Here is a 27,996-nt window from a genome sequence, read left to right on the forward strand (position 1 = left end):
GAGATTTAAAGAAGAATAAAAACAGCTGCTGGAGGTAGTAGACCTCCTGTTCAGATGAGGGCGCTGCTGCACCACACTGGACTCTAATTACAAACCACGAAGAAGAAGAAGAAGCGGAAGTGTGATTGACTGTTTCCAAGGAGACCAGCAATACTACTGTCCTGTAGGCTGCTCTGTCAGAGCTGAGAGGGGTAAGTCTGCTAACAATCTGGCATAAAGACACAATAAAAACACATTACGCTGTTGACATTAGTTCATAATATAAGTTTGCGAGCAGTCGGTAGTCTGTTAAACGCTGTCATGAGATCAAACTGTAGAAAGTACCAGAGGTTTGAGCTATCATGCTAACTAGCTAGAGAAGCGTCATGTGACGGTGTGTGGGTTCACTAGCTCACTAAAACAAGCTACAGCAGACACTACAATAAGGTTTTTGATATGTTTAAACATTACACTGCTGATTATTGTAATTGTCATTTAATAATATAGCAGAAAGGAGCGTTTTTAACTATGACTGTAGCTAATGTTAGCTGCTGCTAACGTTTTGGTAGCTACATTTGCTCTAAATGATCCATGAAGTGTTGTCAACATCACATTTTACTACCTAGACACCTGCCACGTGTGGGTGCAGATGTGCAGTGTCATGTCACATATATAAACTGGGGGGAAAATAGTTAGGAAACTTGTGTTTGGTGGATTATTTCTCTGTTGTTACAATGCTAATTGGCATTGTATTTTACATGGTTGGAAAGCCTGTTTGTTTACCTTCACAATGATGTCCAACTTGTAAGGATCATGCATTTGTGGGATGAGCAGCACAGCTGATTATGTGGGTAGCGCCCAGAAAGAAATTGCCAAAATGCTCTGTCAATGGTAAACAGTGTATTCTCATAAGGCTACCAGGAAACCTGCAATGAACTTCAATGAATAAAGTGTAAAATAGCCAATATGTCTTGTTTGTTCCTTGTTACTGATAGAGAGTTCAATCATCCAATCCACCAAACAACTCAAAACAAGAGTCAATACCAACAGGAGAATACACTGCTACCCACATAATCAGCTGTGCTGCTCATCCCACAAATGCATGATCCTTACAAGTTGGACATCATTGTTAAGGTAAATAAACAGGCTTTCCAACAATGTAAAATACAATGACAGTTAGCAATGTAACCCTAACCCTAACCCTAACCTAACACAAGTTTCCAAACTTTTTTTCCCCAGTTTATATATTAAAAACACAAGTGTGATGTAATGATGCAATACCTTTCTCACGGCAGACATGTTGACCAGTCATAGCAGGAGAAGCACAAGTGAAACGTGAAATGTAGTTAACGATGGCTCAGTTCCATTGTGTGTCCCAGTTAGCCGTGACAGTGAGCCAGCATGCTGCACAATACCAGGACAACTGGATCCAGCTCACCTAAATGGACTACAGCCTGTGATTTTCCTGCCAAAATGTCAGCTGTGGAAAAGTATATTGTTCTGCAAAGAAAAATCTGATCAGGTAGTATATACTACCTGATCAGTTTTTGTATAAACTACTAACATACTATTTGATGTATGTTGACCCAATTCTATGGCACATTTTCTTATGTGTTATGTTGATGGGTGTTTCTAATATTGTGTCCACTTTGCTTTCATACAATATAAGCAAGAGCAAAAATATGCGGTGTCAATAGATAGATAGATAGATAGATAGATAGATAGATGTACTATATTGATCCCAATCTAGGAAATTCTTGTGTAACAGCAGCAGGTTATCCAGGCAATTCACAGGAACAGTAAATACACAGTAAATATACATATCAACACAAGAGATACAGTATATGTCTATAGTATACACAATATAAAGAATATATTAGAATACACTATAAGTATACTAAGACTACTACAACTAGCTTAGAAAATAGAAAATAGAAACAAACAATAACATACTGTATACATTAGCAAAGTGTGCTTTTTTTGGTCACTCAGTGCAGTATTATGTGATAGTGATCTGATCTCTTTCTTGTTTCAGTCAAAGACCGTCAAGATGTCATTTCTGTTCGACTGGATCTACAGGGGGTTTAGTAATGTTTTACAGTTCTTAGGTAAGTATTGTGTGCAGTTTTGCAATGATTTAAAAGTGGTGGAAACTTAATAGAGGCAGTAATACCACCACTACTTAATCAACTGTGAAGTAGATCACTTTGAGGAACGGTTGAATTATTGACATGTTGGCGCAGTATTGAAATGTATGTGGTCCAGCTTGGGTTTAATAAAAAAAAAAATTTAAGTCACAAACTAATGCATAGTTGTGTGTGTGAAACAGACCACTAAGTAATTTATAGCCATAAAGTATTCTTTCTGAAATGTAGCCAGGGTAGTAAAAGTGTAAAGACCCCATTGCTTGAGTGAATGTTATTGTATTGGTTATTAAATGATTAAGTAGGACTTGGATTTCACCAATGAAATTTCTGAAATATTTCTTCCAGGTCTGTACAAAAAGTCTGGGAAGCTGATTTTCCTGGGCCTGGACAACGCTGGTAAAACAACACTCCTACACATGTTGAAGGACGACCGACTTGGCCAACACGTGCCGACGCTGCATCCAAGTAAGGAAAGATTGAGATTGTAGCGTGCCATCGTAGGTCGACATGTTAGACATGTTAGATGGGTCAACTTGTTACCAACTTGTATACCACAGGGTATTGTAGCACAGGCTGTATATACAGTCGGGTATACAGAAAATATAGTTTATTATGCAGTAAATGAATACAGTATGATTATTATTGATTCCTTCTTTTTGAAAAATAATTTCACTTATTTGGGAGTATATTTTTATCCTCAGTTACACAGACCTTGTTATTTATTGTAGATGACTGTCTTGCAATATATGCCATATCGCTGAACTACCTGATATCATCTATACCTATCTATCTACCTATCTATTTCCAGCCTTGTTGTCTCACTGTGTTGGCCAAAAAATCACTCTAATAATACTGAATTTTATCTTCTTTTTCTCAAAGCATCTGAAGAGCTGTCAATTGGTGGAATGACATTTACCACATTTGATCTGGGCGGACATGTACAAGGTGAGATCTTTCTCCACTTTTGCCAATAATAACATACTATAGAAACACATATTTGTCTCTCTGCTTTTTGTAGATTTTGGTGAAATATAACATCATAAAGCAGGATGTTTACTTCTCAGCCAACATGTTCTGAAAGATCCAGCGTAGGATTGACCTGTAGATACTCGTAGTGCCACCACAAAACTACATGGATGATTATCAGATTGTTTCCTTCACCCACAGTAGAAGTAGTCATGTTCAAATTCTTTCATAAATTTTGTGATGAAAGGACATTTTGCAGGGAGGAGAGGGTTGTTGTCAATTGAAAAGTATACGATTACGGAGTCTTTTTGTCAACTCGCTTCATGTTGCCTTCGGTATCAGTAACCTTTACTGAAATATGTCGGCGAAAACAGAAGCAAGTTGACCAATCACAGTTCTCGTGGCTGCGACATGGTGTCTCTGTAGCGCCCGCAGCGCTGACGCGTAATGACATTTTTAGAGTTTCAAATCAGCTCAGATGGAACCACTAAGCTTGAAATATTGATCACATTTGAATGGAAATTTAAAGGCAGCAAGTGCCTGTGTCACTTTATGATTGTACACAGAGACAATAAAAGGATACAGTTTTTAATATCACCAGTTCCTAGTTAAAACTGCTGCATTACAAGCTGAGAAGGTGACTCTTTGTCATATTGAATTGCTGTAAGGACAGCTATTATTCACATACTGTTTTTCTCTTTGTTGACAGCTCGAAGAGTGTGGAAGAACTACCTGCCGGCTGTGAACGGAGTCGTCTTTCTTGTAGACTGTGCGGATCACGACAGACTCACAGAATCCAAGACTGAACTCGACGTGAGATTAAACATCGCCGTTACAAGCTGTTTCCCACCGCGCGGTACTGTCTGTTAACGGCAGATTGATAATGACTGTGCTGCTCTTGTATTTCTAGGCTCTCCTCGGAGACGAGACCATAGTCAATGTACCAGTGTTGGTGCTGGGTAATAAAATTGACCGTCCCGAGGCCATCAGTGAAGGAGGACTGAGAGGAGCTTTTGCCCTTGATGGTCAAGTTACCGGAAAGGTAGGCACGTCATGGACCCTAATTCACAGAAATAATATGATCTCTCTATGTGTGTGTGGGCACGCCATTTTTCCTTATTTGTTATCGACAGGGAAACGTCTCTTTGAAGGAGCTGAACGCCCGGCCGCTGGAGATTTTCATGTGCAGCGTGTTGAAGAAACAAGGCTACGGGGAAGGTTTCAGATGGTTATCACAGTACATCGACTGACACGCAGGACTGAGGGGATTTTCTTGACACATTTTCCCCCCCGAAGCATGACAAAGACTTTGTGTCTTTGCCAGCGTCAGTCAGCCCAAAATTAAAAACTACAAGAGCATATTCTTTTTAATACTTTATTCAGGATTTAAAGGTTTCTATGCAAACTTTTAAAAAGTGGTTCATGGTGAACTGTCCTACCTGTGTTATTAATGTGAGAATTAACCGAGTTGTCTAACTCCATGGCATGTTAATTAGGTTACACCATACCTGATTACAATACACGAGCAGAAATTATGCAAGAATGTAGATAAGTACACATCAGTGTTGCATTTATTAGGAGGGAAGTGATACATTAAGGAAACGGTCGTGATTGTGTTGGGTAGTTTAATGCTTCTCCGACATCGGATTAAGATAGTTCCGATTTTAAAATATATAACTAAATACAGCCGATTCATTTCAGTTCTTTTAATCTAATGATACGCAGCCGCTGCCTTCAAAGCGTATAGCCAGAGAGAGTATGCTAATGACTTCGAGATTAGCACGGAGAGAGATTGGACTTCAACAAAAGATATCCTCCATGCTGAGCGCCGAGCCAAAATAACATCAAATCCCCTTTAGAAAACCGAAAAAGGAGAAGAGACAGCACGTCCCGCAATTACAGGCAAAGACGATGAGTAAACTGAGTCAAACTGAGCGGCTCACTGACGAGTGTGCTGCTGTGAATAATGCACTCCTCACTTTCAGTGTCTTGATGTAATTGGTTTATTTTTGCCTCTTTTCCTATATATGTGTGTTGACCCAATGTTGCGTTGAAGGCAGCTAATTTGAAGAGTGTTAGAAATAAGTCTTCATTATCTTTGACTTTGGGGGTGTTCAGTACAGAGCTCAAATACCGAACTTTTACGACGTTCAAAGGCTGCCTTTGCTTTATTACATCATGAAGGCTGTAATAAATCATTGCCCTTAAAATGTCGGGAAGCAATAAAGTAGAGTGACCAACTGTACTGTAGCAGAGACAATCTTACTCCTCTGTATTTAAGAGTAGGAAAGAATATATGTAGTTCTGAGCCTGTTAATTGAAATCGTTCATTATTACTTTTTGTTATTTATTCCTTTTAATCTAAAGCCTGAGCCATATATCTGCATGTTATCAGCATGTAGGCTGTGCAACAGGGCTGAAGTGCTGCACTTTTTGACTATCTGAAAAGATATGAGAGTGCACTTGCAAACATGCTAATCTGTAAATGAATATCTTATTCCGGATGTTTGAGTCCTTGCATGTAAACATGCATATATTTTTACAATGACCTGCACAAATTTGCATCCTCATCATGAGAAGCTGGAAACAGATCATGAGGAACAGAAACATTTGATCATTGTACCCCATTTACTGTTTCCTGCATCCCATGTTTACAGGGTAACATTTTGAATATTCTGCTTATTAAAATATGCAGGGATGTTTGGGACTGAGATGAAAAAAACTACTTATGAAACAGATTTTATACAGTGTTTACTGAGATACGGCACGCATGTAAACAAACTGCTTTCCCTTTGAACTGTACCAGTCGCTGAACTCCTGTAAATTATGTATAATACAGATGTAAATGTTTGTACAGTAACTGCCTATTAGCTGACACTAATAAAGTTATTTATAGATGATTAACTTGAAGTAATATTTGCAGCAATTATCTGTGCAAATAGTGACAACATGCATACATAAAGATTGATCTATACGTGATAATGAGTGGTTCACATGTTGTAATAAAACCAACTCTTTTTTTGGACTCGACTGGCCATGTGTCACTTTTCATTATAACTCCAATTAAAACCTTATTCACACACTTGTATTCCTTGTTTTTAACTGTATATTAGATTTAGGGAGGCATTTTGTCTCATAAGGGATTTAAAGAAACTGCTTACCTGTTTGTTATTCAAGGCTTGGCACTTGTTTAGATCATTTGCTCAGCATCTGCTACACGCTTTAGGCCTGAAGGGGGAAAAAAACAAACCAAGTGTGAATGATACCAGAGAGATATCTCAAGATAAACCCGTTGACAGAACATTCAGACATCAGAGGTTGAAGTGACCAAGATTAAGTTTTGTTTGAAAACATTTGAAAACACCAAAATGTAGCATAAGTTTGGAGCTTTATTTAGCCTCCTTCGAGACAAGCTAGTATGACATGGTTGGTAATGAATTCCTTAGGTTTTCTAGTTTCATATGATGCCAGGATCTTCACTAGCTTTAAAACCGACCCAGCTACAACCTAAAAATCACAAGTTGTGTTAATGCTTTAAGAAATGAATGGCGTTAAAATGAATTTGCTTTAACACGTCATTATCGTGTTTAATTTGACACCCCGAGTAGGAACATATTCATCCTGCATACCCACATAACGGGAAAAAGCTCAGCTAAAAGCTCATGGTAATTATGTTTACCTAAACGAAAAATAATTCCAACACCAAGCAACTAAATGGGCACACAGCAAAAACAACGCTAACAGGCTACATAGTGGTGCTAGTGATTTTCCTACTTCATGCTAACTATTACTCGCACAAACGATATGGCATTACTGTATGAAAGTTGAGACTCCACATTCCAACAGTTTAAGTCGTATCACGCTACGACCAAAACTCACTGAACCAGCAGCCGGAGAAGAGCAGAAATAAATTCACTTTATACAGTCATAACCATAAATAATGTCTTACCTTTGTTGTTTTATGATAAGAAGTTGTGTTCGAGGGCATATCAACGCTGCTACTCCAATGTCTCTGGATCGATTTTGAGTCGATTCCAGCCGTCTTTATTAATTTGCATGGCACGGAGGAGCATTTGCACTTTGCCTTCCTCCAGCATCGAACAGCCTACCCTCAGCCTTCCTGTGAAAACACGGTCTATGTCTCCACCTGGTGGATGAATCGTGGTACTGCAATCATTCATAAGGCAGCTTCAGTACAGGCTTTGTGCTGATTTTTCAAAACAAAGCCCAAAACCGATGTATTTATATTAAATGAATACCTAAAGTGACATGTAATGGAAATTAAATGAGTTTTACAGTACCTGAGAAAATTTCAAATGGCACAGATGGTACCAATATGGCCAATTTGAAGATTCAGCCTTAACATGCCTCTACTAAAACTTCTCCATCTTTGCTCTGCTTCACTTTATTAGCATCAGTCTGTGCACAGGTAATGCTCAGATGTTGTGATATGGTTTAGGTTTTGGGCTGAAACTGCATCATTCCAAAGTGATATTCACTCTAAAAGTGTACAGTTGTGTTTGGTGAAAATTAAATCTTTCATGTATACTGTGTTCCATCTTCATTTACATATACCCAGTAACAAATACACTGATGCTTACACCTCTGCAGAAATCTCACAAGTGTTACCTTTATTATGATACCAAGATTATTCAAATAGACCTTGTAGTTGCAGAGACACACTCTATTTATTTTGGGACTGTCGTTTTCGAGCAGTTGTTTTGGCACACCGCTGAGATTGTCCTTTCATTCTCAGACGTTGAGAAAGTCGTTTATCTTCAGGCCTCATTATTGTGATTCCCTTTATTGTGATATTAACCAACTGCAGCTATTGCAGAGTGCTGCTTTCAGGCTTTTAACACCCTCCATGAGAAGTGACTCATTACCCCAATCCCTGCTGCCCTGCTTCACTGGCTGCCTGACAAAATAATTTCTAAGATTTTACTGCTGGAAATGTCCTTTTAATTTAAGAATTTTAATCCAGGATTTTAACTTGTAACTGTAGGATTGGGAATTGCACTGAACTGGCACGGATCCATTCATTGCAGATTTTATCATCCATATGCCCTCTGACAGTATTGTCTTTCACATTGTGGCTGTAATTTGTGCTTCTAGCATGAGGTGGCAGCTGAGCACCAGAATATCTCCAGCAAATATCCCCCTCTGCTCGTCAGAGACTCAACTGAGAGGAGACTCTGCAGCTTTCAACTTCTTCTTGTTTTTATTCCACTGCAGGCTCAATGATCGTATAGATGATGATGAAATTGTCTTGTTAAACATGATCACATGTAATCGCAGGCTGTAACCGGCCTTAGCTGTAATAAGCTTCAGCAATCGGTGCTTTACACACCAGGTGGGCGACCCAAAGGTCACGATAAAGTAGTTCTGTGCTGCAAAATATTCATATTTACACACGCAGCTTGGGCTTAATAAGCAAAATACTCCATGTAAGGTGGGTTTACTGAAAATAGAGTCAGTTCATTTATGCTCAAAATTGTTTTTTAGCACACAAACTGAATTTGAAAATATGGATCTGCTGAGTTAAGTCGCTGATGCATATCCTCTCCTGACCACCTCCCGACAGCAACGACCATCAACCTGACTACACCTTACGAATCCATTTAAAGGGACTCTCTGTAAGAATCGGAAATTGCTTGTTAACAGTGACACCTGTGGCCGTTAAGTCAACGACAGTGACTTATGCTCGCACTACCGACACACACAAGAATGAACGTGATTGACAGGCATCATGGTGATTAACGTTAGCAACATTAGCAGCTAAAACCACAATTAACTATATTTCACATGCTTGACAGTAATATTAGCCTACCAAACAAAGGTCCCTCCATAAATCGAAGGCATGGCTGATGTTGATACTAGTGTTAACTTTTCCTGCTTCAGCCTCCCGACCCAGAAAAACTCTTCGCACTGGCTCTGCTATACTGCCACAACACTAGTTTTCGCCCGACGTTGGTCACATTTCTGTTTTGCAAAACGAGCTTCACTAGATATAACTTTGTTTTTCGTGCTTCCGTGGAGTTTGTGTTGGAGTCTGAGTTGTGGTGGGAGCTGGTCGTTTGTTGGCGTTAGCGGACTCCATTTCTAACCGAACGTTAGCTACGGCTAAGTCATCGCGGAAGCCACATCCATTGGATTTTCCCAGAAAAACGGGACTGGGTTCTTCACATTAAAAGCGGTCTACAGGCTGATAGAGGACATCCAGAAAGTCACAGAAGGTTTCATTTTTTAAGTTAGGTTACAACCTGTTCACACATTGGCAATAAAAAGAACAATTTCTATGTGTAAAAAGTTACATACAGTCCCTTTAAGTTACCCACAGGCACCTCAGCGCAGTGTTCCTTTCTTTATCTAGCCGGATCATACTAAAAATACTCATCCTTAAATACAGAGGAAGATGGTGTGGGACTTGGGTTAGGGTTAGGGTGACCCGTGATGGCACAGTAGCCACATTTCTCTCTGGATGATATTAGTTGGAAAAGATTGAAGACAACATACAGTTTGGCTCCAGTGCCTTTATTAGTAAAGTGCTCAGCCTAGAAGTACATTCTTATTTACTAACATGCAATACTAAAAACAACCAAATGTCTGGCCTACCAATAGCATGAATGAAGACATGGCAACAATATTCTCATAGAAAATAAAAGTACAATGTGAATTCAAGTATACACACAGAACTTCAAGTAATGCACACATTTTCTTTTTTATAAACACAAAATACAGTTTTTCAGGTTGCAAACTCAGAATAAAACATAGTCGTGGCACATTCTTTGACATGATTTCAGAGTAAGCAGAGGACAGCGACTAGTGGTTTCTACTGGAGGTACAGTTTGGGGCCATTTAAGTACATTCTACAGGTTTTCAATAAAAGTAAATGGAAATGTAGGTCCTGTATAGTCGTGTGTGTCCACGTATTTCGTAAAGTATGTACGATTTAAAAACTGCTATGAGCTGTGGTGCACCTTTATCATGAAGGTAGCTTGAAACCGTGAATCCTCGAAGCTTGCTTCACAGATCATTTACACTGGATTTATATATAGAATCAGTTTGGACATACATAACCTCATTGCACTGAACTGGAATAGTTCGACATTTTAAATATGCTTATTTGCTATATATTTTGAGATAGGTAAGAAGATCAATACCACTATAAATATGTAAATATGAAGCTACAACCAGGGTTATCTTAGCTTAGCTCAAAGCTGCAATAACTGATTTTAATGAAACGTTATCTTTACGTGATTTGTTTTATCCAGCGACTCCTGGTCTTTTTATCAGCCGGTGAAGCGAAAGAACGAGTAAGACCCGTTGCTGGTGTGAGTACATCCCAGTACGAAACACAAAGGCAACGTAGCTTCTGCGAGAGACGACCCTAACGCAACTTTTGGGTTGTCTTTCTAATTACGTATTTTCACAGTCTTCTACGTCAATGGTATCGAGTTTCTCACAAAACTCTCGGCAAGAAAGCAAACACGCATGTTTTCCAAAATGTCAAACTATTCCTTTAAATTCTGATCTCTAGTCATTCCAGTGGGACGGCGGCTCTAATACTCAAGCAATTGTTCACACGATACAAAATTACTGGTAATCTCTATATGCATAGATGGCGGTCGGACAAGATAGGAATTCTGATGGACTTTAGCTACCTATGGTGCAGTCGTCAGTGGGTCCTGCTTTTCAGGACGGCAAAACAAAAAAGCTCTGTCGCTCAAAAAACAGAGACAAGAGAATGAAGCAATTACACATATCTAAGACAAAAACTGGTCATCGTCTCATCCCTGGACCTGCCCAGCACCACATATCCCACCAGGATGATACACAACTCCATGCCTCCCCGGTCCGATCCCAAAATCTTTAGCTGTGAGGAGAGAGCCGTCCCTGTAGATTATCAGGCCAGCGGCTGTGACTCGGCTCTCCGCTTGGGGTCAGACAGTTTTACCAGATGTATCCTCCGTCGTCTGCCTCGCCCTCCTCCTCTTCCTCCTCTTCCGCCTCCTCTCCGGTGTCCTCTGCCTCCTTCTCCTCTTCATCCTCCCATCCCACTCCACTCCCAAAATCTCCAGAATATCCCGCTACTTCATCTGGAAAAGGATTAATACATGGACTTTGTATTAAAGGGCCAAACTATGAATCGTGTTTTCATTAGTTTAGAATTAGCCCTTCATATCTACGGGTCCTCTTCATGTTGCTCCGCCATGTTTCGACAGTAGCCCAGAACGGACAAACCAAACACTGGCTCTACAGAGAGCCTTTCGGGTTTTTACCTGAAGGCCACCGTAGTTCTTTGACATGCTTGTGAAACTGCGGTAACGTGCAAAAACGTAGTACCGCCAGCTGACTTCCGTTGCTCCTAAAGTAGTGTTATTATGGTAAGCATGGCCTGTGATCGACGCGAACGGCGTTACCACGGTTTTGCACTCGGCGGCTCACGTTACCGCAGTCTTGGAAAGGGAGGAGTGAGCGGAGGGGTACTCAGTTGGTTGCAATCTGCAACCACACCACTAGATGCCGCCAAATCCTACACACTGTACCTTTAATGCTGAGACAAATAATTGTCGGACAGCAAAAATGCCAAACATTAGCTTGTTTTAGCCTCTCAAATGTGAAGAATTTATGTTCTTCAATGTTATATATTATTATAAATTGAATATCATTTGGTTTTGGACTGCATTTTTCACTATTTTCTGACATTTATAGATTAAACAATAATAATAATACAATAATAATTAATTGATTATTCAAAAGAAAATTCACTGAGATCCAACATGGGGTTTTGAAATTCCTAATTGAGTCCTACAAACCTATAAAATGTTCTTAAAACAAGTGAAAAAAAACCCTCCAAATGTAGAAATAATATTACAACCTGTTGCCTATGGAAACCAACTTGTTTGAGAATTTTCTAAAAGGTGTCCGTAATCATATACTATACACTACATACTCAACAGGTGTACGATCATTCAACATACTTTTGTGTGTATAAACAGTAGTATGTATCTTTTCGGACGCACTGAGCAGTAATTTACGTCGTCACTTCCTGAGAGACTCCTTGCCGGTCGGAGACGTGTAACCATGGTAACCTGTGCTAACCCCATGTGACCAAAGCGATAATTAATTTAAACCTTTATTACGCGTAGCAAAGTGAAATCTCACACTTAAATTGAAGCGTTATTGATGTTACAAAGCTGTCCGTCAGCATCGGGTTATGAATGTTGTCGTCACTACCGCATTGCATTGTGGGGTATTTATGTCGCTGTAGTGTCCAGCATTGCATACTGTAATATCTCACCAGAAAAAGTATGCTATTCGCTTACTATTGGTTTCATAATAAGGTTTCAGACATACTAAAAATATCTCACATGCTGTTTTAGTGTAAAGAATAAGGCAGGTCAATGCACTAAAAGCAAGAAAAAATAAACCTTGATTTAAAAAAAAAAAAAAAAAAAAAAAATACACGCTGTATTGCATTGGACATTTTTTTAAATCTCACTGCACTGGCAGATAGAAAATACGACTTCAAGGACTCAATTACAAACAGAAAATGACTTAATGAGAAGGAGACTTTCTGTGGACAGTGTGAGAAACATCTGTTTGCCTAATAACCCCTTCTCTCTTACCGCAGTCGGGGTTGCCATGGATTCTGGTGCCCATCATCTCTCCACCATGCTGGTCGACGCACCAGCACTCCCCTCGGCTCTGGTCACACTGCACTTTCCTGTAGTATCCGTCCTCATCACAGCTGGGAATGAACACTCCTGCATGGACACACACACACACACATGCCTAATTGTTAAATATTCATACTACTAGCACACATAGCTGTCTCATGCTGATGCCTGAGATGAGCGCAGCATAAATGAGAATGCCAGCACGCCTTAGTGAACCTGTGATAAGACCATCAGTCAGGATAGAGAGGCTGATTTTTTGGCAGAGAATAATACCACGGAGACAGAGGAAGCTTCCCTGTTTGTTTTACACAAGCATGCTGCTGGATGTGATTTCATACAGTATGTTGGCGTAGTGCTTCCATACGCTGTGAGAGTGGCATGTAAAAAATGTAGTGACAGCCTCGGTGACAGAGCTCCACTGTTTCAGGCTCCCTCAGGAGACTCTTGTCAAATCCAAAGCGAAGTTCTCTAACAAGCACCAAGCACCACCCCCCCCTCTCCTCAACTACCGTGAAAACTAGAGAAAACACAAGCAATGAGACAAGAGGGCCTCGGGGATGGAAGAACATTTCTCTGGGTTTGCAGCTGAAGAGTAAAAAAGCAGCTGTGTTGCATGCTGGGTAGACACTGTAGCATGCTGGTTTCTCAGGGAGAGTTAGCCTCGGTCTTTCATAAAACCAGCGTTGCCCTCTAATCCCCCCCCCCCCCCCCCCCCCCCCCCCCCCCCAGTCTGATTAGGACCTAATCCGAGACGTGAGCTTGTGATCTCTTAAATGAGCCTCCTCCAGCTTCTCGCCTGCTGCTCCAGGCCTTATTACGTGAGTACACCCAGAGACGCATAGCGAGAGCGGGGGCACACGCTGGCAAGATGGTGCACTTCATGGCTAACTTTATGGCTTTGAATGGACCTGAAGCAGTGTTAACTTTGGATTTAGTCTTTAGATGAAAATGCTTATTAATTTTAGTCACATTTTAGTATTTTTTAACCTTTATATTTGGTTTAGTTTTAGTCGACGGCAACTCAAAACGTTTTAGTGCCAAAAAGTCATTACATTTTAGACAACTTCCTGTCAAAATGTTTTCTCTCTTAATTTTATCAGCTATTTTTGTAAATTAGTGTTAGTCTCGTTTCAAATGTCCGTTTTTAGTCATCAGATTATTTCACATTTCACATTTCAGTCAGCCAAACTACCAATTTTGTCATTCTAGTCAAACTTATTTCACATAAGATTTCATCTCATCATTATCTGATGAATAACACAGGTTGAATGATAAAGAATGCAGCTTTGCAGTTATGGTACGTGTCCACAGCCTCCGTCCTTTCAACGCTTCCCATTCATTGTCTATGTAAACAGCCGTGCAGTGCATTCTGGTAGCGTGGCAGTGCGTTTTCAGAGACGGACCGTCACGTCAACCGTTCCTCATTTGCATAAAGTTGAGGTCTAGGCTACTTTTTTGCAAATCAGGGACGTCCAGCGCGACTCGCTGCTTCTGGAAACTCCTAAGAAACTTTTAAACTAAATGTTGTCTATCTAAAATGATCAACAACTTCAATTCAGCAACTGCATGGCTTAATTCTGGCATAAAATGTTTTTAGAAGCACATTTGCGTTGAACTATTTTCATATTATAAGAGAAGAAAGTTTCAAAACGAGCCGCCATGTTGGTTCCGGTTTGAAAGCTGGAAGCAGCAGCCCACGAGGGGAAGCGTTCGTCCCATCAGGTGACGACACAGTGCCTTGTGTCTAGGGGCAGCCCATCAAGCGTCTAATTCTGGGAAGCGAGGCGATCCCTCGCAATAAGAAACGCCTCTGTGGACACATACCATGACTCCGAGTCCTCCTGACTGTTCTCATTAGTGATGCGTGATTCTGTCACACCCACTGATCCATTATGAGAGCCAATGTGCACTGCCCAACATGCAAAAACATGCATTCGTCAACCACCCGCACCTGAATCGACCCACAAACTGTCATGAAAAAGAGGTCATTGACGAACATATTTAATCATTGTTTTCATTAACAAAATGAACGCTGATTAATAATTATCCAACAGGTGTTCCTACACGAGTGCAGTGTTTCAAAAAATCTTCAATCAAATCCATCTTGAACTTCACAGCACTGCTATGATAAATGATAAATTTACCAGGCTTCTTCTTGGCCGCCTCCTGCACTTGGATCCTCTCCAGCTCGGCGAGGCACGGCGGCTCTGCGAGAATCAAACAAGAAAAGTGATGACAGACGATAGCTAAAACTGCTATCCCCAAACTTTATCTCAATCAATGCTCTTCATAATTACACTTTTTTTTTTTTTGCTCGTATTGATTTGTTTAAGAAGTCTTATATTTCATTCCCTCAGAGCCTGATCGATCGCCGAGAGCTTAGGTGAAAGAACATATGGATGTAGCCCGAGAATGACAAGGAAATGAGCTGAACCTCTAGAATAGATAGAAATAGAAACAAAGAAGAAAAAGACACTTTTTATTGACCCCCCAAGGCGATAAACCTTCCTGAGTATTTGTAGTTTTTCACAGCGTTTCTATTGTGTATTGTGTTTGCACACAGAGCATTAATAAATGCTTGTTAAAATAACAGTTTGTAATCATGTAGTCTGACGTCCTGTTCCAAATCATTATCATAAAACCATTATCACTTAATGCTTTTTAAATACCACCAGCTAGTAATGAAAAATTGATTATGGAGTCGGTGTAATCTATTGCATGCAGGTTAAATGCCTGATCAATGGAGCAATCGGCGTGCAAATGAAGTTACTGCCAAGAATATCCTGTATTTGTTTAGTAAAGGTCAAACGATGCAGATGCTGCAAATGAGCACAGCTGAAATGAGCGTAGGTAACATCCATAGAGACACCTGAATGAACTACACATAAAAATGTCAGGGACATGGTGACAAAAGTAAGCTTTCATTTCTATATGAATATTCAAGCACACCAGGGTTTATTTTTAGGTTAATTATATGATCATTTTGACTGACATTTCTCCTAACCCAACTCACGGTGTCACCATGTAACTCGGCTAATCTGCTTTCAGCTTCTGTGCAGCTGACAAATGAAACAAGATTTTCATTTTATTCCTCAAAAAAGAGAACTCAATGTTCTCAATTAAAGTTCTTTGTCGAAAATAACAATCAAACCAGATTTGAAAACCATGTTTTTGGTTCCTATTGTGGCGGCAACCAAATAAACCAAAGGTGAAAAGCCGTCAAGCTGAAGAAGTTTAGCCCAAGGGAACCCTGAGTCAGCTAAGAACTGCATTTTCTACAGCAGGTGGGGGGACAAAACTCCGGTGGGACTATGTTGGACACTGAGTTCAGTGAGGCCATGAAGAAGGACTTTGTATTTGCCAGAAAGTGATTCTGGCAAACTGTGAGATGACTCAGATAAAAGAGGTCCAGATTGCTCTCGACAGGGGGGAGGGAGGACGGCTGATCGTGTCTGGGAATATTGTCAGACCTGGATAAGCGGCGGTGGAAGATAGATAGAATGGATGGAGAACTCAAGCATAGGTTTGTACAAACTACCGAAGGTTAAAGAGAAGCAACAGACAACCAGAACGTGCTTTTGAAGATGTTGATTCGGCTGGAAAATTGGCTGAAAACATTTTGAGAAATGCGCTTATTCGCTTTCTTGCGGGGAGTTGGAGCCTGGAGGCGATTAGCTTAGAATAAAGATCAGAAGCAGGAGGAAACAACTAGCCTAGCTCTCAACAAAAAAAAAAAAAAGCACCTCTAAAGGTCACTAATTAACATGATGCATCTCCTTCGTTTAAGCCGCACACAACAAGAAATGTAAAAATGTCAGTTTGCCTTTTTAGAAGCAGTTAAATGCTGAAACTATTTCTTAGTTTTAGAGGCACTGGTATGCATATTTTTAAACTTCAGATAGGGATGCACCGATCCGACTTTTACAGTCCCGACAGCGATACCTGGACTTTTGGTATCGGCCGATACCGAGTACCGATTCAATACCAGTGTTTAATTACTAAGCTGTATGCCTCACTGTGCTTTCCTAACTTTGTAAAACAAAATGTAACAAATAAATACATAGATAACATAACATACATTTTGTGAATTGTTAGTTATTATTAGAATAATAAATTGTACACCAACAACTTGGCAAAATTCAAGTTTATAATGTATATAATATATAAATATAGAATTGAATTTAATAGATCGGCCCCATCGTCACCGGTATCCGATCCAGTAATTAGAGTCAGTATCGGCCCGATATCCGATCCAGTATCGGTATCGGTGCATCCTTAACTTCGGACAGAGCCAAGCTAGCTGTTTCCCCCCCGCTTCCAGTCTTTATGCTAAACTAATAGCATCCTGATTCTAGCTACATACTTAACGCACAGGTATAAGAGTGGTATTGATCTTCTGATCTAACGCTCAGCTAGAAAGTGAAGAAGCATATTTCCCAAAATGTCAAACTATTCGTTTAAAGGTACTGTTACTCTCCTGGTGTCGTTGTACAAACACATACAGTACATACTGTATATGCGTCACATTTTAAAGTCTACAGACAGTTTGATGATTCGTTTTTAAAGATAGCAGCGGTAGCAGGCTTCTTTTGCTCCTCAGTGGTGGAATAAAAGGACATCACTGCATACCCTCTACTTCCCTGTGATGTAACCCTGCTATTATTTCACCCATTTGAGAGATTGGACCCAAAATAGACTCAGCTCTCCGGTGGACATCCCTTCACTCACTTTCCCTCCAGAAGCAGAGGCACCACTCCGCCGTAGAGACCTTCCCGTCCTTGTAGCTGTCGCAGGAGTTGAAGAAGGGTCGGATGCAGATCTCGTACTTATCCAGGTTAATAGCAGCCAGCTCGGCTTGGTCCAGGTACAGGTCACTGTTGGTGTCCAGCCTCGAGAACATCCAGCCGATGGAGTCCTTGCAGCTGGCTACGAGGCTCTTGTCCAGCGCTGTTGGTTAATAATTTGCACTTCAGTTTCTTTCTGTTACATTTTCTTTGCATGGACAATTGAGTTGTAAATTTAGAGGCAGCAGAGACTGAAACTGCTTTGTGAGTTTTTCTAACCTGAAGCGGTGCCAGCTCCGAGCTTGCCAGAGTTATTCTGCTTCGCGTTTCCATGAAGGAGTTGGAACCAGTCTCTCAGGCGGTCGCCCAGGTCTGCCAGGTCCTGGCCGGTGCAGCTCTCTGAGGGAATAAAAAAAAAAAAGAAGGGAATCCCAGCATTCAAAAGCTTGGCAGCAATCTGACTCACCTTCTCAACAGACAGGCTTCCTATATTGTTCTTACTGACGTACAGTGAACACAATCAAAGGCACAGGTTTCCCTCGCTGCAAAGCTGTCGAGGTGTATCGTTCACGCTGTCATTCACAAGCGTATGATCTGCTGCTCAGAGAAAACATTTATTTCGCAATTAACTCTACGGCAGCGAATTGCTTATTATCCAATCGAAATCCACTTTCAGTCTCCGGCTAAGCACTGGATGAAAAACAGGAGTAACATTTCATCCTTTTGATCAATTGGCATTTTCACGTGCCCAAGAGCTTGGACAATCAATACTGTTTGGCTGCAATGATAGATAGTGTACACTCTAAATAATTAATCACTACATGATTGAAAGAGCAGTTTAACCACATTGGGGATATTTGGCTAACAGTAATCTCTGAAATTGGTGAGTATTGATCCCTAAACGTGGAGCACTGGGTTGATTTGAGGGCATGCTGCATGTGGCGTTTCATAGCTTTCTTTTTCCGTCTCATGAAAGGGGATGACAGCGATGCAGACGGGAAGGTGTGAGGCCCAAAATTAAGATGCATAACTAGAAGAAGGTGAGGAAACTTGCCACGTTTTGTGTCGGTATTCGTGAGGGTGACGGAGGCTGTGGCGCAGGGGCAAAAGCCAGTACACATGATGTTCAGCTCTTTGCCCGCGAGGCAGGCCTGCTGCTCCAGCTTACACTGTAAGGAGAAAGAGAGAGACAGTTAAAATATTTATGGAGGTGACCGCAGGAAAAAAAAAAAAGAGAGATTGCTCATTCAGATGAGACACTGCACTTAGAGAAAGGCACCAAGAATGAGCTGTCATTTTCCGCTGTCTTCTCATGCAAGGTCAAAATTAAAAAACTAGATATAAATCAATAAAGAGTCCTGGCAGCGGCCGGTGCACGGCGATGCCGCTCAGAACAACGTCAGTGATTAATCATGTGGCCATGTTGAGTCGGTGCACTTGTCCTCCTGCGAGCGGTGATGAACTGTGCTGCCCTGCTGCGTCCACGTATATGTCAGCGCAGCAGGAAACAGCTCTTGACTGGACTCCTCTCATTATTTAACACCATGACATGGGCGCTTTCCATTTCTTTTCAGGGTTTTTATGGTCCAGTAATAAAGCAAAAGAAGAAGAATCCAAGGAAGAAGGTAGAGTTCTTGCTTTTTAAAGAGAGATGCTGGTGCGGAATATTTTCTTTTACCTCAGAGGCGTAGTTGTGTCCGTCAGTGCCACATACAGGTGAGGAGGCGGTAACGGGACACGGCTTGCAGCTGTTTTCAGGGGCGTCCGGCTGCCCTGACTGTTTGACTCTGAACATGACAGGAAAAAAAAAGATAAAATGTCAGTCCACCCAAATTACAGAAGGAATAAGTACAACCGAACTCTGGCAACCAAAAAGGTTATAATTAACTTTCATGAACTGAAAACACACTGTGGTTAAAGTTGTAAGACGAAAACACGGACAACTCCCAGACCGGACAACGGCGTGGTAGTGACCTGTCAATCACAAGGTAGCGGAGCCCTGAAGCACACCCTGTTTTATGGTCTATTTGACTCTAAATGGGACCATAATTTACTAAATGAACATCATGCTGTATTGATGAAGACTTGAAACTATCGATTGAGACCATAAACTCATGTTTACAAAGTTTACTGAGGTAATAAATCAAGTGAGAAGTAGGCTCATTTTCTCATAGACTTCTATACAATCAGACTTCTTTTTGCAACCAGAGGAGTCGCCCCCTGCTGGCTGTTAGAGAGAATGCAAGTTTAAGGCACTTCAGCATTGGCTTCACTTTTCAGACCAAGGAGATGCCCAATGAATTAATCGTGAGGAAGTCATGAATGAATTTCACGACAATCCATCCAATAGTTTTCAAGACATTTCACTAAAAAAGAAAAAAGGTCAAATGTCGGCTGGTGGCACTGGAGAAAAACTCAGGCTTGGGATCACCAAAGTGAGTAGGATTCATCCTCTGGGGATCATGACTCTTGTACAAAATTTCATGGTTATCCATCTATTAGTTGTTGAGATATTTAAGTCAAGCCTAGATTCACACCCCCAGCATGGCTAAAAGCTCAAAAGTACCATCTCTTCCCAAAAACAATGACCCTGCTACACACTGTCAACAGTTCTCATGGTGACTATTTCTTTAACGGAAAGTATTTTCAGAGAAAACAGTTAACAGAGAGTCTGTGGATTTTCCAGAGTAAAAGATAATGCCTGTCTGTCTTCCACAGAGGTCGAATGAAGTGTCTACAGACGGCAGCCAGGACAGCTGAGTCACTGCAGCAAAGAAACTCACATCTTGACACCACACTCACTTATGTCTTATTTCTTTAAAAACAAATGGAAAAATAGCACTTGCACTGTCAAGTTTGAATGCACTTATTACAAGTTGCTTTGGACAAAAGAATGTGCAAACTAAATGTAATGTAACGGGACAGTGCTGCTGTTGATTTGTTTTGATGTTCTTTACTGTGGTGGGACGGCAATAGAAACCTCAGAGGCTTATATCTACTATCTTGGATAATAAAACCGAAGTTGTCTGCATTACCTGTTAATATTTTAATGCACTGCTTTGCAAAATCCCCCCTTGCTTGCGTTCCTCTCAAATGATTGACTTCATGTTCAGTGAGCACGAGCAGTACGCTCTGCAGTACGACTACTGAGGCTGCTACTTAATGATGCCGGGATGGTTTAGCGTGCTTGCCTTCGTGCTTATTACTCATTATTCGACACCGTCTCTCTCATCTCTGGAGTGACTCTGTAAATGAAGCACTTTATTGAAAAAGATAAACGCCTGTTGCAGCAGATAGACGTTGAAGGTAGTAATAATTCACTCCATTAATTCTTTTCAGACTGCAACCCTGCTCATTTGTTTTCCAGTCAAAGTGGAATAAATGGGTGAGGGAAGAGATAAATGCTTTTCAGCGAGGTTCACACATAAAACTAAATGCTCTTATGAAGGAAGGAGCATTTGAAATATAAGTCACAGTATTACATTGTATGAAAGTACTCTCTATATGCTTTAGCCGTCATGGTTTCAATCCAACCTACGTCCTCTAAAGCTGCCCTATAATCAACATGAGTAGTTCAGTAAAGCATTCTTTTGGGGGGGTGAAGCACTCAGTGTACTTCATGTTCAAGTGGTTTGAGATGTACAGAAAGAACACTGTTGCTTAGTGACAGAAAAAAATAGACGTCACTTAGCACCTTTAGTTTCCTTTTAACAAATGGTGAGTGATTTCTGCATTTCAGTGTCAAAGAAACAAAGCAAAAATGGAGCATGGCTCACATACCCCCTATTAAAGTAGGGCCAAAGGGTTTGCCCCTTTTGGAACTAATGGAACGACTTCTACTTCGGAAACGAAATTGAAGTCGGAAAAAAATCACAGTTTTTGGCCAAAATTTAAAAGATTTTGGGCACCCTGGACTTCTAACCCCCAAAAAGCACAACTAGACCACGCTGTCAACCATCAGACCAAATTTGAAGTTCCTAAGTTAAATAGTTTCCAAGTTCTGCTCCGGAAACGAAAGTGTGACAAGCGAACGGACGGACGGCAGGTAGGACACGCGGAGCGTAATATATACCCCCAACTACATTGTTGCAGGGGGTATAATTAATACAATTCTTAATAATTAACATCACAAGTGCCAGTGAAGAGTAGCTACCAACCAGACCCAGTCAATCTCCCTTTAGCTCAGTTTGTGGTCTCTACCAACTCCTGAGGGAACTATCTGGCTCTTTATCTAACGGTGTCTGTCTGCTATTTGGTGCAGAGCTGGTAGCGTATGTACAGTGGATTTAGAACTCTTTTGCTGAAAACAGCTGCCCACATCTTAAAGGAATACTTCACCCTCAAAATGACAATTTGTATATCAGTTACTCACTGCGTGCATAGACTGTATATAAGAAGTGGACGTAGTCATCGTGACTTCACTCATTGGTTTGTGGACTGACGTTTTGAATGAAGTAAGACGAAAACACAGACCGGACAACGCCGTGGCAGCGACCTGTCAATCACAAGGTAGCCACACCCTAAAGCATCCCCTGCTTTATGGTGTATTTAACTCTAAATGGGACCATAATTTACTGAATGAACAAGCTGAGAAGACTCTGTCCACTTTCATCAGTTTACATCTGATTTGATGACATTAATCTGTCTTAAATAAATGTATGAGTTCACAAACTGATGATCCGTATAGCTTTAAGTAATTAGCGGCTTCATCATTAATTTAAACTGAGGCACGGGAGTTCATGATAGGCTACATCATGCATTAGATTAGATCACGATGAGTCATGTATTAAGCATTAATTAATCATAAGGTATGTACCCTTGACATTGGGTGTTACCCATTAAGCTGGCATCTTTTCCTGCTGTGTCTGATAGGAGCAAAACTGTTATGATTTCATGTGTAGCCATGTATAAGGGCAAATAATGACCATAACGATTTTAATTTTATAAGCAATTTAAGACCTAAGTTTGAAGTTTAATTACTACTGAATAAATAATATTGACATTTAAATACCACTGAATTTATGTGGCATATAAAGTTACGATAGTCAATTTCAAAAACTTTATTTCAGGTACACATATTTTAAGGGCTTAGTATCTAGCAGTGGTTGCATATCAAATTTAGGTATTTAATTGCTAATAATATTCAAATATTATTGTTTTTTAAATCGACCCTTTAAAACCCCTTTTAAAAAGCAATGGAAACATATTCTCTTTGCATTATTTGTGTCTTTTTCATCAAATGTATAATGTAATATCCTTAAATAAATAATAACTAATGATGTTAACAACAGTGAATGTTCATAAGTTTTTTTTATTTCATAACAAATGTAAATGTATTATCTTAAAATCACTACTTTTACCAGTAAAGGACAATTCAACTGTTTGGTATAGCAGGTTTTTAGACATCATACTTATTAATAGTTTCAGCATATACGTAATGGAATAACTTTAAATGTATCATATTAACAACAATAAATGATCAAAAGTTGTTTTATTTAATAGAAAATAGTACATTTTAATTACATCATTACTAAACCGTTTGGTAGAGCATGTTTTTAGAAATTGATTTGCCGCTTATTAGACTTTTTTTTGTATCGAGTTACATAATTCTGTTCAGTAAGACCTCTGAAACTATGATATATATATAAAGAAAGATATACCTATATGTCTGGGGTCATTTTTTTGTTGCTAAGTTCCTGTAAGGAGGTGGACTGAAAAGGCTATTTAAAGACACAGCTAAATCTAGTGGATTTTTTAATCATAATATACCTACACCAAACCATATATGGACATTTTATGGCCGTTATTTGCTCCCATAACTGTTTGTGATCAGTTTTAACACCTTCCATCCAAACCGTTAATTAGTCATTGCTCAGCATGAGTGTTCAAGTTGCAATGACATCACTCCTGACTCATGACACTCTCTGCTACTGCGTTTAATCAATAGCTCTCACAACCAGACACCGAAAAGCTTTTAACTGACACACAGCTAACGGCTGTTGACACCACCACCGCCACAGACATGTCTCTCCTGTCCACGTAGAAAATCTTCTAAACGGCGGCGACATGTCTTCCAAACACAAAAACAAGCCTCCCTCTGATCTTGAGGACTGCACCTACCTGTGCTCCAGTTTCTTGCGATTGACACACATGGCCCTCTGGTAGCCCTGAGCGACGCACACCTTATGGCGGCTGCACTTCACGTTCTGGCACGGGTCCTTGGTGGTGTCCACGGCTGCAAGCAACAGAAAAAACAACAATGCTGGAAATCACCAGAGGTGTCAATCACACAGCTGAGGTGTTTTTGCTTTAATTCTCCATTTTTGTCACCTCCTGGAGAAAAATACAGAGCTTCCGGCTGTTGTTTTTATTCGTCTTTTGACAAGGAGCATGTGTTCAACAGATTGATAGCACAAAAAAAAACAACTGAGGAAAGCAGCTATTTAATGTGCTGCATAATCAAATCTGTGTATTTACACCTTTTTAAATGATCTTCCATCCTCTCCTTTCAACACGGGCGTATGCGATAAAAATCATGAAATGTGTAATGAAAAATATTCTAGCGGTGTGCACAAATGAGTCCATTGATTTTATAGTCAGCACTGCTGAAAACATGGACGCCTGGCTGTCATTAGCGAGGCAGCCTGTCGTCAATAGCACTGCCTGCAGTCTCCAACGGCTGTGTCTGATTGCCAGAAAGCCTGACAGCACTGATTGAGCATCTCTTTCTCTCGGCTTGTCACATCTCACTTCCCCCATGTCAACTTATCACTGTCTCTCCCCGTCTTGCCTTTTCTCCCTCACACAAACACACACACACTCCATCTTTGTCTCCCACGTTCCCTTTCTTTTCCATCCTCTTCCCTCTCTTCCTCCCCCAGCATCTCTCTCTCTCTCTCTATCTTTGGAGAGTTGAACTCTTCAATGCCAACCTCTTTCCCACTGATAGACTGAGATGGAAATAGCACCGCGTCCTCCACCTTCACCCAGCCTCTGGTCAATGCCATCCGAAACTGGATGTCACACCATCCCAGGGCCATTTGCCGCCTTGCCGGAGAGAGGCCTCGGAAAACTCGCAGGCTCAGATAAATTTACAGAGTGAGTGGCAAGCGGCGGTCGCGCGGCGAGAGAAATTTAAGCTGTGAAATCCTGAGTCAGCTTTGAGCAGCTGCTTTGTAGTCAACACGGTCAACAGACGAGGTGGCTGCCAGCCAGATTCCCCGCAAATCCTAAGACTAGGTGATACTTTGATGCTACAGCAGGCGGGGAGGTACGAAGGGAACGGTGGATGATGTGACAACTCTGAGGGAATCCAGAAATACTGCCAGGAGGCTGTGTTTCCTGTGGTGTTTTTTGTTCTATAAGACCAGGTACGAGTCTAAGCTGGTGACTATAAGAGCTGAAGTCCTGCACCACTTCCGAGCTTCCTGGCTGTGTGATCCACGAATCTTTGTTCCGCAGTGCATTTTTATTATAGAGGTGTTTGGTCTCTTTGGTTTGTTAGGATAGCAGGATATCTCATAACCCCATTCAACGAAGTTCTGAGTTACCGATACACTGTATGACCTCAGCACTCTATATGTTACGCCATGATTCGGTCACATGGTGTGCTACGCGAATCTTAAGGCTGGAAATATTGGACTTAAAACGTTGAGTTTTGCTCCAGGAAAACATTTTATCATTCTGGGCAGACAGGAGATATCTGTGGGATCAAGAACATATCTTTGAAGATACAACCAGCACCTCGATAAGTCAAAAAACAACAACAAAAAACATATAGTGCCACGCTACATCACTGCTGCACAGGGTGAGGTGGAAAAAACATGTTGTCATAGTTGTCAGGGCAAGCAGGATTAACATTGCAAGATGTTTTAATTTTCTGTTAAAGTTCTGCGCTTACATGAATACAAATGTGCTATATTTATCCCATAATTGTCCAACAGTATTTGTATTTTGATGCATATATGGATGCAAATTAAACATTTCTAAACATTTTCAATTATTAAAATACATTTAGAGGACTATTCAGCTTTTTGTGAAGGTATCTCTTCCGAGTTATTTTTTAGATGCATTAAGGTTTTTGTGAACTTATTATATTAAGCTTAATAAGTACATAATAATTAATGCATGATAAAGGATTTAATAACCATAACAAGGCACTGTTCTCGCTTTAGAATTCGGTAGCTGCAAAAAGCATAGTTAACTGTTAATAAATGCACAATAAAGTATGTATTAATCTTCGTAAAGCAACAAAAAACAATCTTAGTAAAGGTTTAACAATGACATAATAGGAAAGTAAACTCAATAACTGTGTTTGTAAATACATTATAAACGATTATAAGTCATAAGGCTTTTATTAATCTTCTTAAGCAGTCTATAAACTGTTAAAAGGTTTCTTATAAGCACTTATACATGTCTTATAATCTAACAATGAACTTGTTTGATGCTATTATTAAGACTTAAATAGTCTTAATAACACATAATAATGTTAATAAGCATCTTATAAGGACTTATAAGGACCTTATTACCTATTAACTAACGATTATTACAAGGACTTTAATATAAAGCGTTACTATGTTTGGTTACATATTAGTTTGTCTAAAAGGCTGAAACATGATACTGGGTTTATTTGTGCCAAAAATGACTAGTAAGTACAGTAATAGCTGCAAAATGAGCAGAAAATCCCACAGTTCATCTTCACAGACCAAGAAATTGAAGAAACCCTGTGAACTATGAGCGACAGAGATTCATAAAACTGAAGCTAGTAAACTTCAGCTGTATTAGTATAAAAATAAGCTAGCAGCTCCTGAAAGGATTCACCCATATCAAAAGGGAACGACAACTAAATAGTCAAAAAGAAAATAAATTAGTATCGGTGAGATAGGACTGGTAATATTTTTTGCCGTCTTACAAATCCGTTCATCTAAATTCCACTTCTCAGTGGGGAAGAAACTCATAAAAAATACGAGACGTGGGCTCAGCAGAGAGGCTCAAACACAGACAACTGAAAGATACTTCAAAGTCATTCGATAAAAATGATTTTGTGACCACTTGACTTTTATTCACTACATCTGGTTCCAACAGGTACTCTGCTCTGTCATGATTATAAAGGCTATTTCATAATCCCAGTGACTGTAACGATATCCAGATTGTACCACTGATATCTCTCTTTTGATTTCAGGCATAAAACCTCCCAAAAACCACCTCAAACTGTCACCATACGTCTCATTTGGACTATTTCTGTATAATAAAGAGGGCAAAGACGTCTCATATTTCCACACATCAGTTCTCTTTAGTGAAACTCATCACTCAGGTTTTCCTCTGGTTTATCTTACAGAGACTGTCACCGTGTGTTTTGTTGGTGGTTTCTATCAGAGTATAAGGTTTAACATTTCATTCCGTTAACAACAGTTCCAGTCATGGACCCTAAACTTTTACAGAGGTAGGCAACCACACTGAATGTTTGTTTTTTTTTTTAGTGCTGTAATATACCTTTAACTATTACCACTTTCTTCTGTGCCATTTTACAGTCGCTGTACCTGCTGTCCACTCACACAGAAAACCACAGCTGCAGACTGAGCAGTGAGCCGTGAGCCGCACAGTCTGAATATATGAGGAAGAATCAAATAAAACTAGAAAGCACTCAGGGGGCACACACCGGTACAAAGGCTCTACAATCCTCTTTATGTGTTCGTTTGATAATAGAAAATGTGGATCTGAATCATCTGGATAGAATGAACTCATTCAGAGAGACAAAACATTATGTGCATAACTAATTCCTGGACAGGAATATCATGGTTTTGCATAAGAATGAATATAAATATGATATATAATAATGCTAATTGGCTAATGGCAGCCTTGATTTTTGGAGAATATATCCTCTCTGACAATATTGTCACTTATTTTATAGCTATTTAAATTGCTGCAGATCCAACTGTACATGAAATGTCATCAAGTTTTGCAGGATAGTGTGCCTGTGTCATCTATATTTGGTTTCAACAATAAATAGAGAATAAAAAAGAGTTTTTGTGTCAAAAAGGCCACACCTACAAACCTTTGGTGACAAATTACAGAAATACTGGAATAAACATAAGACAAATAAACCATTTTTTTCAGTATATATTTAGTGAATCATGGATTAAATTTGTAGGAAGGGTGATGGAAAAATGTTTTTTTAAGTTGATATGGTGGCAAACATAGCAAACTGTTGTTTATTCAAACGTCCAGCAGATAAACACAGAGCAACATTAGCAATTAGTCGTGTTTCTGGCCACCTCGTAAATGTAAGTCCAATATTCGCTCTCTGTTTAGCTGTTTTTGGTCTCTATTAACTCCTGAGGGAAATATCTGGCTCTTAAGCAGCTAAATGTTCCACTATGTTCACCAGGTAGTCGTTAACTGTGTCTGTCGGCTGGTTGTTGCTGAGCAGGTACTGTA

General features: G+C 40.1%; 2 protein-coding genes across 2 annotated transcripts in view; one reads left to right on the forward strand and one right to left on the reverse strand.

Annotated features, from left to right (window-relative positions):
• Window positions 1-106: 106 nt before the first annotated feature.
• Window positions 107-6,122, forward strand: sar1aa (secretion associated, Ras related GTPase 1Aa). Its single transcript, XM_037756017.1, has 7 exons — window positions 107-191; window positions 2,015-2,087; window positions 2,472-2,591; window positions 3,006-3,071; window positions 3,802-3,905; window positions 4,003-4,134; window positions 4,226-6,122. Exons 2-7 carry the CDS (start codon window positions 2,030-2,032, stop codon window positions 4,340-4,342), a joined length of 597 nt encoding a protein of 198 aa, XP_037611945.1. The 5' UTR covers window positions 107-191; window positions 2,015-2,029; the 3' UTR covers window positions 4,343-6,122.
• A 3,488-nt stretch (window positions 6,123-9,610) lies between these two features.
• Window positions 9,611-27,996, reverse strand: part of LOC119479750 (testican-2-like) — a 46,735-nt gene continuing 28,349 nt past the window's right edge. Inside the window, exons 4-11 of the mRNA XM_037755670.1 lie at window positions 23,680-23,794; window positions 19,238-19,346; window positions 18,614-18,728; window positions 17,839-17,958; window positions 17,504-17,722; window positions 14,920-14,982; window positions 12,725-12,862; window positions 9,611-11,191 (exon numbers count right to left, since the gene is read on the reverse strand). Of these exons, the coding sequence (XP_037611598.1) occupies window positions 11,046-11,191; window positions 12,725-12,862; window positions 14,920-14,982; window positions 17,504-17,722; window positions 17,839-17,958; window positions 18,614-18,728; window positions 19,238-19,346; window positions 23,680-23,794 (1,025 nt within the window). The 3' untranslated portion in view covers window positions 9,611-11,045. The remainder of the gene's footprint in view (window positions 11,192-12,724; window positions 12,863-14,919; window positions 14,983-17,503; window positions 17,723-17,838; window positions 17,959-18,613; window positions 18,729-19,237; window positions 19,347-23,679; window positions 23,795-27,996) is intronic.

The sequence above is a fragment of the Sebastes umbrosus genome, chromosome 20 (assembly GCF_015220745.1).
Source record: "Sebastes umbrosus isolate fSebUmb1 chromosome 20, fSebUmb1.pri, whole genome shotgun sequence".
In the NCBI taxonomy this organism is placed as follows: domain Eukaryota; kingdom Metazoa; phylum Chordata; class Actinopteri; order Perciformes; family Sebastidae; genus Sebastes; species Sebastes umbrosus.

Bases quoted from the DNA above. Each gene is read 5' to 3' on its own strand.
- sar1aa (XM_037756017.1), top strand. From the start codon at position 2,030: ATGTCATTTCTGTTCGACTGGATCTACAGGGGGTTTAGTAATGTTTTA. The intron at 3,072-3,801 runs GTGAGATCTTTC...CTTTGTTGACAG, and splicing joins TCTGGGCGGACATGTACAAG to CTCGAAGAGTGTGGAAGAAC. The intron at 4,135-4,225 runs GTAGGCACGTCA...TGTTATCGACAG, and splicing joins ATGGTCAAGTTACCGGAAAG to GGAAACGTCTCTTTGAAGGA.